Source organism: Staurois parvus, unplaced genomic scaffold (genome assembly GCF_062004578.1).
Source record: "Staurois parvus isolate SC_StPar_1 unplaced genomic scaffold, SC_StPar_1.0 ptg001570l, whole genome shotgun sequence".
NCBI classification, from domain to species: Eukaryota; Metazoa; Chordata; class Amphibia; order Anura; family Ranidae; genus Staurois; species Staurois parvus.
The window spans coordinates 753,349-765,776 of record NW_028319366.1 but is presented as its reverse complement, the minus strand read 5'-3'; the positions used below and the strand labels follow the sequence as shown (position 1 = coordinate 765,776).

The window sequence follows — 12,428 nt, the reverse complement described above, 5'->3', positions numbered from 1 at the left end:
TAGTGAATGCAGGGTCCGGGGAGACCAGATATAGTGAATGCAGGGTCCGGGGAGACCAGATATAGTGAATGCAGGGTCTGGGGAGACCAGATATAGTGAATGCAGGGTCCGGGGAGACCGGATATAGTGAATGCAGGGTCCGGGGAGACCAGATATAGTGAATGAAGGGTCCGGGGAGACCAGATATAGTGAATGCAGGGTCCGGGGAGACCAGATATAGTGAATGCAGGGTCCGGGGAGACCGGATATAGTGAATGCAGGGTCCGGGGAGAGCGGATATAGTGAATGCAGGGTACGGGGAGACCGGATATAGTGAATGCAGGGTCCGGGGAGAGCGGATATAGTGAATGCAGGGTCCGGGGAGACCAGATATAGTGAATGCAGGGTCTGGGGAGACCAGATATAGTGAATGCAGGGTCCAGGGAGACCGGATATAGTGAATTCAGGGTCCATGGAGAGCGGATATAGTGAATGCAGGGTCCGGGGAGACCAGATATAGTGAATGCAGGGTCCAGGGAGAGCGGTTATAGTGAATGCAGGGTCCGGGGAGAGCGGATATAGTGAATGCAGGGTCCAGGGAGAGCGGATATAGTGAATGCAGGGTCCAGGGAGACCAGATATAGTGAATGCAGGGTCCGGGGAGACCAAATATAGTGAATGCAGGGTCCAGGGAGACCAGATATAGTGAATGCGGGGTCTGGGGAGACCAGATATAGTGAATGCAGGGTCCACGGAGAGCAGATATAGTGAATGCAGGGTCCGGGGAGAGCGGATATAGTGAATGCAGGGTCCGGGGAGAGCGGATATAGTGAATGCAGGGTCCAGGGAGACCAGATATAGTGAATGCAGGGTCCAGGGAGACCAGATATAGTGAATGCGGGGTCCGGGGAGACCAGATATAGTGAATGCAGAGTCCACGGAGAGCAGATATAGTGAATGCAGGGTCCGGGGAGAGCGGATATAGTGAATGCAGGGTCCGGGGAGAGCGGATATAGTGAATGCGGGGTCCGGGGAGAGCGGATATAGTGAATGCAGGGTCCGGGGAGACCAGATATAGTGAATGCAGGGTCCGGGGAGAGCGGATATAGTGAATGCAGGGTTTAGTATCACTTTATTATTCAATTCAGGATTATATTTCTCCACTGAATAAAAATTTCCCTTACTTCTTTTTTTTTTGGGGGGGGTCACCAGCGTGGGGGGTGGGTCTTTTGCTGAAAATGTTAACAACCTAATAGGAAATATCAGCTCTTTTTCCCTCCTCCTTCACAGAATATTACATTCTCTAATGATACATGCACTTTTTGGGGCCCATTCACACTTGTTAACGTTGCCTTGCTTCTATGCGTTGTGTATTTATTGCAAATGGCACCCAAACACACTGTACACTAGAATGCAATGTATGGCACACTGCAGCACAGTACAACACGCATACTGTCATTTTTTTTTAATAAGACGTTTTTTATCCTTGATTTTCATAATGCGAGTTCAGGGGCGGACTGACCATTTGGAAACTCGGGCACTGCCCGAGGGCCCGGGATCAGTAGGGGGCCCCATGAGATGCCCCTGGTACCTTTTTCATAGGCTTTTTTGAGTTTGGGCAAGGACACAGGGGCCCCATGATCCCCTATTGCCCGGGGGCCCCATGAGTTGTCAGTCCGCCCCTGTGCGAGTTAACGCACCACAACAGAATGCTTCAGGGCTCATTTACACTATCATAGGTATATTTTCTACACAGAAAGTAGGTTCTTACTAACATAGTTAGCAGATGATCCTGTGTAAATATGCATCTAGAGTATTTGCGCCTAAACATGTTTAGACGCGTAAAGTGTCGGATGCATGCAATTCCTTTTTCATTCCAATGAATGACTACACATGTATGCGTTTTTGCTCATTTATGCACGTTTATGCGCAAATGCACAAAAATATTTGCAGATCTGTCCTGCTTTTTTGTGTGCATCTAAATGCAGGGCACATTTTTTCATGTACATGCGGCTGTGTGTATGGGCTCATTGATTACTACAGTGCTGCGTTCGGATGCGCACAAGACTAGACGTTGTGCCCATCTAACCTCAGAGTTTTTTTCTGCCCATGTGAATGAGCCATTAGTGTGAATGGGTCCTTAAAGGGCAACTCCAGATGGTGAGAAAACTCAGCCAATGAACTTCTAGTGGCACCTAGTTACAGCCCTGGGAGGGGACGGAGCTGGAACGAGGAAACAGGTTCAGGCTCCCGGCACCCATAAGGATTTAGCAGGGCAGTTGCTTGTAGAGAATAAAACCAAAGCAACTGGGCAGCACAGTGGCTAATGGTTAGCACTTACACCTGGCAGTACTAGGGTCGTTGGTTCGAATCCCAGCCACAACACCAGCTGCCTGGAGTTTGCATGTTCTCCCTGTGCCTGTGTGGGTTTCCTCTGGGTACTCTGGTTTCCTCCCACACTCCAAAGACATGTTGGTCAGTGAATTGGTTCCTGTCCAAATTGGCCCTAGTATATATATGTATGTGAGTTAGGGACCTTAGATTGTACACCCCTTGAGGGTTAGGGACTGATGTGAATCAGTCCCTAACCCTCAATATATATGAGGGTTTACATATATATTGTATATATATAATACAATCTATATGTAAAGCGCTGTGTAAATTGACGGCGCTATATAAGTACCATAAATAAATAACTCATCTGATAGGCTTCCTTTAAATCCACAATTTAAATGCGGTACCGCAGTGCACCGTGAGACCCGCAGGTGACCCGACCTCCCAGTCAGAGCCGAACCGCAGCCGCCGGCCGCACCTCTCCGAACAGACTCCCGTTGACCATGTTCATTTTTATTTCACCCATTTTTTCCATCTCCAGATCGTCTGGGCCACGACCACAAAAGTGGGCTGCGCAGTCAACGTCTGCAAACGGATGAACGTGTGGGGAGAAATCTGGGAGAACGCCGTCTACCTGGTCTGCAACTATTCCCCAAAGTAAGGACCAGTATGCGCAACTCGGAGGATGGTGGGGAGGAGGGGGGGCCTTGCTGGCGCGCACACAAACGGAGCTTTCATTGCCGGCGGTGGAGGTGGAAAATACTCCTCGCGGCATCAGTAAACCTCTCTGTCTTCCTATAGGACAGATTTTGCGTCCTCTTAAAAAACATCTTTGCTTTAATGTGTATAAAAAGTGTCGAATCATCACAAAGGTAACGAGACAATTGGCAATCGATTAGTGGAACGGCGAGAGGTTTGGCGAGGATGTAAACACTTTCGGAGTTCTAATCTGTGAGATTCAAAGTATCTTTCTATCCATTCATAGCAGGTTATGGGAGCACGGCCGCAGTCTGCCATCACGGCGCACAGTAGCTGCATTCATACCGTCGCCCCTCTTAGGTTGCCTCACCCGAGAGAGCAGAGGAGGCTCACAATACGCCTGTGATATGATACTAATGTCGATTTTTTTTTTCTCCCTGCTGCTTCCTTTTATTTTTTAGGGGTAACTGGATTGGTGAAGCACCTTATAAAACCGGGCGACCTTGCTCTGAGTGCCCACCCAGCTACGGCGGCAACTGCAGGAACAATCTCTGCTACAAAGGTAAAGAGCTCAATGATTCCGACACAATCCATCCATTTTTATTTGAAATAGGAGGTGAGATGAAGTTTGGTAAATTTGATATTCAACCCTTTCCTGCTGGCCCTTTAAGAAGAGGTAGCATTCCTGATCATGTGATCGCTGCGATTGGCTGTCACATCAGTTACATGATTGGGATCCTGTCCTATCAGCTCCAGATCGTAAACTTTGAGCGGGAGCTGTTGGTGACAGCTCGGTCAGTGTGCTGGGAGCATGCAGTGAGCAGGGGCGGACTGACCATTTGGAAACTTGGGCACTGCCCGAGGGCCCAGGGTCAGTAGGGGGCCCCATGAGATGCCCCTGGAACCTTTTTCATAGGCTTTTTTGAGTTTGGGCAAGGACACAGGGGCCCCATGATCCACTATTGCCCAGGGGCCCCATGAGTTGTCAGTCCGCCCCTGGTTCTGGGAGATACACCAATCACAACTCTATGGGCTCCGAGGGCCCTGGTTCAGTAGGGGGCCTTTTCATAGGCTTTTTTGGGTGTGGTTTGATTGTGGTTGAGGACACAGGGGCCCCATGATCCCCTATTGCCCGGGGGCCCCATGAGTTGTCAGTCCGCCCCTGGCAGTGAGCACACTCTCAGTACAGACCAAGAGAGCCCTATAGACACATATATGTGGCAGCCTGGCATTAAGGTAAAAGCCTAATTCTGGGCAAAAAAAAAGCCTATACTCACCCAATCCTCCTCTTGAGCGGCATACGGTGCCCCCGCAATCCAGAGGTGGACTGTCCCTGATGTCCCCTTATCCAGAGTAGGTCTATGAGCATGATGACGTCAGGAGTAATCTACTACACAAGACCGCTGGACAGCAGGGGGGGGGGGGGGGGGCAGAAGCTGCAGAAGCTGCAGAAGCTGCAGAGACTGGTCTCGTGCTGGGAGGAATGGAGGATTAGGAATGTTAGGAAGGTATATCTACCTTCTCCAATCCACTAGGCAAAAACAAACAGTTAACCCTTGCAGTGCGGGCACAGCCCCACTGCAAGTGAAAGCTTTTTTTTTTCTCCTAAATTGGGCTTTAAAGTTAAATTAAAATTAAATTATAATCTGATGTTCTGTATCATTTTTAAATATTAGTATTAAATATTTAAAAAATAAACATTAAAAGTTCATGACCTTCCTTCTGCTGGGCATACTGAGTTGTGGCCTGCATGCTTGTTGGCAGCCTGTGTCTAAGTGACTGATTCAAGTGAACCTTTCAGTAACTTTCAAAAAATGTAATAAATTCCTGATAGTCACAATTAGTGATGAGCTTGGCGGTGTTCACACTGGGATGTGAACCCATGTGTACCAGCCCGCCACAGGGCACAGCTTCCTGGCGGCCACACACATGGGCATTTGGATGCTGGTCCGAACCTGCCTGAACTCATCACTGCTCACAATGTAAAACATTATCATTTTTTTAGAACAGCTCTGCATTTTATCATGTCAGAACAGCCCTTGAGCCAAGCTTCAGTGGCGTTGCCTAGGCTCGGATGATGTCACCAGTCAGATGTTGCAACATTGTAACCCACATGGAAGAAAAATATATTTTAAAAATATTCATCCCCAATATATTGACATATATATGAAATACTACAATTTTGGCCGTATTCAATATATTTCAAAATATATGTCAATATATATATATATATATATATAAATATATAAGCAGGGGTGCTTACAATGATCAGCTTTTATTTATTCATGTAAAACCTTTATCCCAAAAGGAAAAAACTGTTCGCTGTAACTGATTATAAAGTGTGACCTGGAGTTTGGCTTCAATTTGTTGGTGTATTTAAATCTGCTAGTACATCTAACACTCCCCTCCCCCCAGAATGGCAATGCTGCTGTCTGCTGTGGCCACTGTGCTCCCTCATCCAGAGTGGAGGCACTCTAATACAGGGGGTGTGTTATTGGCCAGATCACAGGTGAAAACAGAGGGAAAAAAGAAAACGAAGGCAGTCACCACATCTACTGATTGGTGAGCTGCAATATATTACATTTTTGGTTTTGGGTTTAATCCCGCTTTTAAAGCATCCAGCCATTTTGTTTGAAATTCTAATCTGACTTTGGGAAAGCCGTTCCGTTCAACTGCTTCTTTGCCCGCCGTGGAGGCACAGTTGGTGACTGCGTTCCCCTTCCTCGGAGTCCTGGAACAATCATCAATGAGTTTGAAGATTCGTCGTCACCTTTAACGCTCGTCTTCCCTGAAATTTTGCAAAGGGGAAAAAAAAGTTGTCAGGAATTGTTTAATCAGCTGTGAAAGCGGTTAATCCGCCGCGGCTATTCCGTCTCTGCGAATCCAGCGACAATCAGGAGCGCTTGTCCTGGCACGCTGGGCTGCCCGGCAACCAAATATTTAACGCGTTATTGAGCGTTCCATGATGAATCGTGAAAGCGTTTTATTATTTTAGTCGTAAAAACTGCAGCCTGGGTCCGTCGGCGGACTTTCATCGTGGCTGGGTTACGTGTACATCACACGTCGAGGGCCCTCCTGCGATTCCCATTAGGAAGACGTCATACGTTGGGGCTCGCCAAAATGTGCCTTCCGGTTTATGGGGCGCAATAAAGCAACTATGCGCAATTTAGAGAAGTATTGCCCCGATATTGGCAGAGAGATGCCAGATATACAGAGCTTTTATGGTACAGAGGTTCTCTAGGTGTGCTTTGTGCATTTTTACAAACTCGAAAAATATATCCACATGTATCCAATATGACCACACCAGCCAAATCTGACCTCCGGCCTTCCCTTCAGTCTCGCACAGTTGTAGCGGCTCCTCTCCTGGACTGAAATGGCTTACTCTGATTTCACTGCACACTGTGAGCTTCTCACAATGTACACTTGGTGTATCTAAATCTGCTAGTACATCTAACACTCCCCTCCCCCTAGAATGGCAATGCTGCTGTCTGCTGTATCCCCTGTGCTCCCTCATCCAGAGTGGAGGCACTCTAATCCCAACCATGGCACCACCTGCCTGGAGTTTGCATGTTCTCCCTGTGCCTGCGTGGGTTTCCTCCGGGTACTCCGGTTTCCTCCCACGCTCCAGAGACATGCTGATAGGTTAATTGGATCCTGTCTAAATTGTCCCTAGTATGTGTATGTATGGATGTGAGTTAGGGACCTTAGATTGTACACCCCTTGAGGGTTAGGGACTGATGTGAATGTACAATATATATGTAAAGCACTGCATAAATTGACGGCGCTATAAAAGTACCTGAAATAATAAATAATACAGGAGGTGTGTTATTGGCCAGATTACCAGGTGAAAATAGAGGGAAAAAAGAAAATGAATGCAGTCACCACATCTAAGTGTCAGATAGAGCCCCGCCTCATTTCCTGGCTGGCTAGCAAGTCAGATGGAGCCCCGTCTCATTTCCTGGCTGGAGGACATCCAGCGTCATCTAGTGCTTTCCCTCCTAGCCTGACTGTCCCTGTGCATGAATTAGTCTCCCCATTGAAAGATATCCCCTCTGTTCTGGTGACAACCCAACATTTTAGATTTTCTTTCACTTTCACTTTCCCTTTCAGTGATTACAGTCACTGGGACAAATAAAGAAGGTTAAACTCTCTAACAGGGACACAGACAGAAATGAATTGTGACAGGGGTTCTAATCCCTCTCAACGCTATCCAAAGCTAAAAACTACAGTTACACTTTAAAACCCAACCCTAGGAATGGAAAGAAAACTGCCCTTGCAGCACCCCTCCCCCCCTTATATCTAGGGCGGGGGTCTCCAAGCTAAAGCCCATGGGCAGCATCTAGCCTGTAGCTAGGGTCAGTGGCATATCCTCAATGTGTACAGACTGAGGGTTCAGATCAGCAGAGGCTGCCTTTGGTCTCTGCCTCTCCCTCCCTAAAGGGGACTCTGATGTAAGTAGGGACTCTGATGGGGACCTTGACAAAAGGGGGGGGACTCTGTTGGGGACCCTGATGAGGATCCTTATGTAAGGAGAGCTCTCATCTACACCCTGATGTAAAGGGGAACTCTAATGAGGACCCTCATGGAAGGGAAGCTCTGATGGGCACCCTGATTTAAGGGGGGACTCTGATGGGGACCTGATGTAAGGGGGGACTCTTATGGGGACCCTGCTGTAAGGGGGACTCTGATGGGGACCCTGGTGTAAGGGGAGCTCTCATCTGCACCCTGATGTAAGGGGGGACTCTTATGAGAACCTTCATGTAAGGGGAGCTCTGAGGGGCAGATTGATTCTGATGGGGACCCTGATGTAAGGGGGGACTCTTATGGGGACCATGATGTAAGGGGGACTCTGATGTAAGGGGGACTCTGATGGGGAGCCTGATGTAAGGGGGGACTCTTATGGGGACCCTGCTGTAAGGGGGACTGTGATGGGGACCCTGGTGTAAGGGGAGCTCTCATCTGCACCCTGATGTAAGGGGGGACTCTTATGAGGACCTTCATGTAAGGGAGCTGTGATGGACACATTGATTCTGATGAGGACCCTGATGTAAGGGGGGACTCTTATGGGGACCATGATGTAAGGGGGACTCTGATGGGGACCCTGATGTAAGGAGGGACTCCGATGTAAGGGGTAATTCTGGTGAGGACCATGCTGTCAGAGGAAGGCTGTGATGGGGGCCCTGATATAAGGGGTGGCTTTGGTGAGGACTCTGATGTAAGCATGGGCTCTGGTGTAAGGAGGCCTCTGATAGGGGCCCTGATGCATGGAGAAACACTAATGGGTTCTCTGATAGGGACCCTGATAAAAGGGGGGGGGGGGCACTGCTGGGGGTCCTGGTGTAAGGGGGGCTCTGTTGAGGACCCTGATGTAAGGAAGAAGTCTGAGGAGGACCCTGATGTAAGGGGGTACTCTGATGAAGACACTGATATTCTGGCACCCCTCAGCCTAACAGGCATTTAACCCTTGCAGTGCAGATGGACCCAACTGTAATGGTAGATTTTTATTTTTTTAATTCCCTGAGTTGGGCTTTAATCACAAGGGTGTCAGCATTGAGGAGAACTTGTGTTATACAATGAAGGAATTAGATTCTTCCTTCCACATTCAATCCATAAAAAGGCTTTGGCTAGAGTTATGATTTCCATGAACATTGTTGGGATTTGCAGTGCCGTTGTGAAGATCACTCGCTGGACATATTTTATGGATAGTCATACTTTTAAAGAAAATGAAAGACAATTATTTTAATTTTCATTCTGCGAACAAAAACGATCACCTCTGCCAAAGAAGTCATTTTACTTGTTCTGTACTTCAAGCCACACCATGTCCCTTCTGAGGATTTGCACAATATTAATAAATAACATTTGTTATATTCCTAAGAATTGATTGAACTATTTAAATGTTTGGAGAAACAATGGGAAGTCTTGTTTTTATCAGTTTGATTGTATTGGCTGCATCCATTCTGCAGACTTTTTTGAATGCGGCATCCTGTTCTGTTCCCGCAGGTGACAAACCCGTTGTAGAGACAGAGGAGACAAATGAAATTGAATCGCCTCGAATTCCTGAAGAAACACTGATCTGGGTGCACGAAAAGATCACTAAACCCAAAGTTGTGCCAAAGACGACACAGCCAACCACTGAAAACCTAATGAGTAAGAAATACTAATAGGGAGTGATTTATAGAAGTACAATTTACTGGGTCATTTCCCCAAATTTATATTACTGCTCCTGATTTTTGGTGTATTTGGACAAAAATATTTAAAATCTCTAAAAATGTATCTCCTTTATAAACATAAAACCCTCTTTAGGTGAGCTACACTATATGGCCAAAGGCCATCACACCTCTATGAGTTTGTTGGACATCCCATTCCAAAACCATAGCCATCATTATGGAGTTCCCCCCCGTCCCCACCTTAACCATTAATAAGGGGTTGGCCCCCTTTGTGTCTCTATTATCCTCCACTGTATTAGGAAGGCTTTTCACAAGATTTTGGAGGCTGTCTTTGGGAATTTGTGCGCATTTGTGAGGCTAGGAACTGATGTTGGATGGGAAGGTGAGGTTGAGTTCAGGACCCTATGTAGGCCACTCAAGCCTTCTACACCAAAGAGGTCATGCCAGCTCTTGTAGACTGCAGACTTTGCAAGTTAATTTGCCTCAACAGCCTCCTAAAAAGGCTCCCCTTCTACCCCTAGGCCCTATAACGGCAGCGGGGGGCTGCTATAGCTATAGTTACACCATTGGCTGTCCCAGTTGGGGGTGACTCATCATCACTTCCTGTGTGACAACAAGAAGTGAAGGTAAGGGGTAATTCTCCAAATAGGTATACTGTCAGCAATAAAAACCATCAACACACCCACCCCACCCCACCCCACCCCACTCAACCACTACAAAAATCACCAGAATAACAAAGGAAACCAAGACTACAGTTCTTACATCTCCTGGTAACTGGAAAGGGACTTTAAGATGTCAGTTAGCAAGCTGAACCCTTGGATAAGAGTTGGCAAGCCAAGAGGCCTTGAAGTCGTTTGCTGTGGGGTCTTTTAATGACTTGCTATAGGGCCCCATTGTATATAATTCCAACCATTGGTTTTAGACACCTGTAATACAACATGCTATTGTTTTGTATCAGTTTCAGTTTACATCCTTCTGTTTTGGGTCTTTACAAAGTAGCATATGTCTTCTGAATTAGTTATTACCTAATTTTCAACTTTTTTCCTTGTTCCTCAGCTCAAGTCATTAAGTGTGAGACGAAAATGAGGGACAAATGCAAAGGATCCACCTGTAACAGGTACTGGGCATCATTTTTCCCAGCTGGTGCTCATTGGTGAATCTGTTTCAAGATATATTCAGAACAAGGAAAAGCAGATTCATGTTCCTCGTGTCCTTACGTGTTTCCAGGTCACCAGATTACTGACATTGAGTCAGATTAGACCAGTCTCTCTCAACCCCTTTAACATGGAGAAATCCTAGAAGTGGTTTTCAGGTCCCAGGGAACCCTTGCTAGACAGCACATCAGGTGTTTATTAGAGAAGAACCCTGCTTATACTGGTAGTTAGTGGAAAACATGCCCTGTTACACTGATGGTCATTGAGATTGCCCATTACAGTGGTGGTCAATGTAGTGCCCCTATACTTTAGGAGATAGTAGGAAGAATACTTTCTTTACTGACAGCTAACATGGATCATTGATATCAATGGCAATTTACCTGAAAAACAAGAAGCTCCACTGGTCTTGGGGCCACTGGCTCAAGGAGCCCTGAGCAAGATCTGGAGGAACCTTAGGGTCCCACAGGTTGTAAAAGTCTTGATTAGACAATTGAGTGGCTTGGTGCTCTAGAGCTGTGTCTGGATGGGGAACAGAAGTCCTGAGCAATAGTGACCACTGTACACATTTTAGGACTTTGATGCCCATTTTGCTTTTCTGGCCTTGACTTTGATTTCAGTTTTTACTGTATGGCCTTCAGCTGCAAAGGAATTTAAGGAATGTTAAATTGGTTTGTCAACCAATGTGATTGCATGTAATTTTAGCATCCCTTAAGCACTTATTTATCCCTTAATCAGGCCTAATCAGGGCAAACAAAGATAACTTAATATCTACATGGATTCCACCCTCGGCCTCAGTCAATACCAGATTGATAAACCAAATTCAAAATGGCTGAACAACAGCATAATTATTCTCTCATGCCACTAATGCAGGCCATAGACGGGTCGAAAATCAGCCAATTTTTTTTTTAAAAAAATGAAAAATCGGTTGTTCAAGCGGCCGACGTTACCAGCAACGGTAAAAAAAATCTGCCGATTTTCCTCCCGTCTACATCCGGCAAAAAGTTTCCCTGCAGAGAGCTCCGCTATTTCTTTGACAGTTCCTTGAATTTATAGCGGTTGCAACAATGTATCTATTTGTATCCATTTAGGATACAGATGTTTTTATTCGGAAACAAATATATACATTGTTGCAACCGCTATAAATGTCAAGGAACTGTCAAAGAAATAGCGGAGCTCTCTGCAGGGACACTTTTTGCCGGATTGGAATTCCTCTTCTTCTTCATCCTCTTCTTCTTTATCCTCTTCATCCTCTTCTTCTTCCTCTTCCTCTTCTTCTTCCTCTTCTTCTTCTGCTTCCTCTTCTTCATCTTCTGCTTCCTCTGCTTCATCTTCTTCATCCTCTTCTTCTTCTTCATCCTCTTTTTCTTCCTCTTCTTCTTCTTCTTCTTCCTCTTCTTCATCCTCCTCTGCATCCTCTTCTTCTTCATCCTCTTCTTCATCATCCTCTTCTTCATCATCCTCTTCTTCTTCATCCTCTTCTTCTTCTTCATCCTCTTCTTCTTCATCCGCTTCCTCTTCTTCTTCCTCTTCTTCTTCTTCTTCTTCTTCCTCCTCTTCTTCTTCCTCTTCTTCATCCTCTTCTTCATCCTCTTCCTCTTCATCCTCTTCTTCTTTTTGTCTTCCTCTTGCAGGTCACTGCTCATGTGCAGATTTTTTTATCGGTAAAAGATCGGCCGATTTGCCCATCATTGCTGCGAAAATCGGCCGATCGGCAAAATCGGCCGATTTTTTTCCAACTTTACCGATAAAAAAATCTGCCAAAATACCGAAAAAACGGCCGAACATTTAGCCCACTAACGATCCGAAAATCGGCCGATTTTATTTTCAGATGAAAAATCGGCCGATTTTGACCCATCTATGGCCTGCATTAGAATATAGTAGCACAAGGGGTGATTGTAAAGTCAAGCTTTGACTGTGGCAGAAGTGATAACCTGGCGGTTAGCACAACTGCTCAACTTGTTCTCCTCCAGCTGAAATAAAAATCCGTACCGCCAAAAAGACTCCTCGACCAATCAGAAAATCATTTTCGTAGTGCCAATTTGAAGACAGAAACGAACATCTGGTCGTTATGGACATAGCACTGTTCTACCCCATT

The 12,428-nt window shown here is 46.2% G+C and overlaps 1 protein-coding gene across 1 annotated transcript in view; it reads left to right on the top strand.

Annotated features, from left to right (window-relative positions):
• CRISPLD2 (cysteine rich secretory protein LCCL domain containing 2) overlaps positions 1-12,428 on the top strand; it is a 75,795-nt gene that overhangs the window by 38,125 nt on the left and 25,242 nt on the right. The window contains exons 5-8 of the mRNA XM_089662862.1: positions 2,855-2,970; positions 3,474-3,574; positions 9,013-9,159; positions 10,236-10,296. Of these exons, the coding sequence (XP_089518988.1) occupies positions 2,855-2,970; positions 3,474-3,574; positions 9,013-9,159; positions 10,236-10,296 (425 nt within the window). The remainder of the gene's footprint in view (positions 1-2,854; positions 2,971-3,473; positions 3,575-9,012; positions 9,160-10,235; positions 10,297-12,428) is intronic.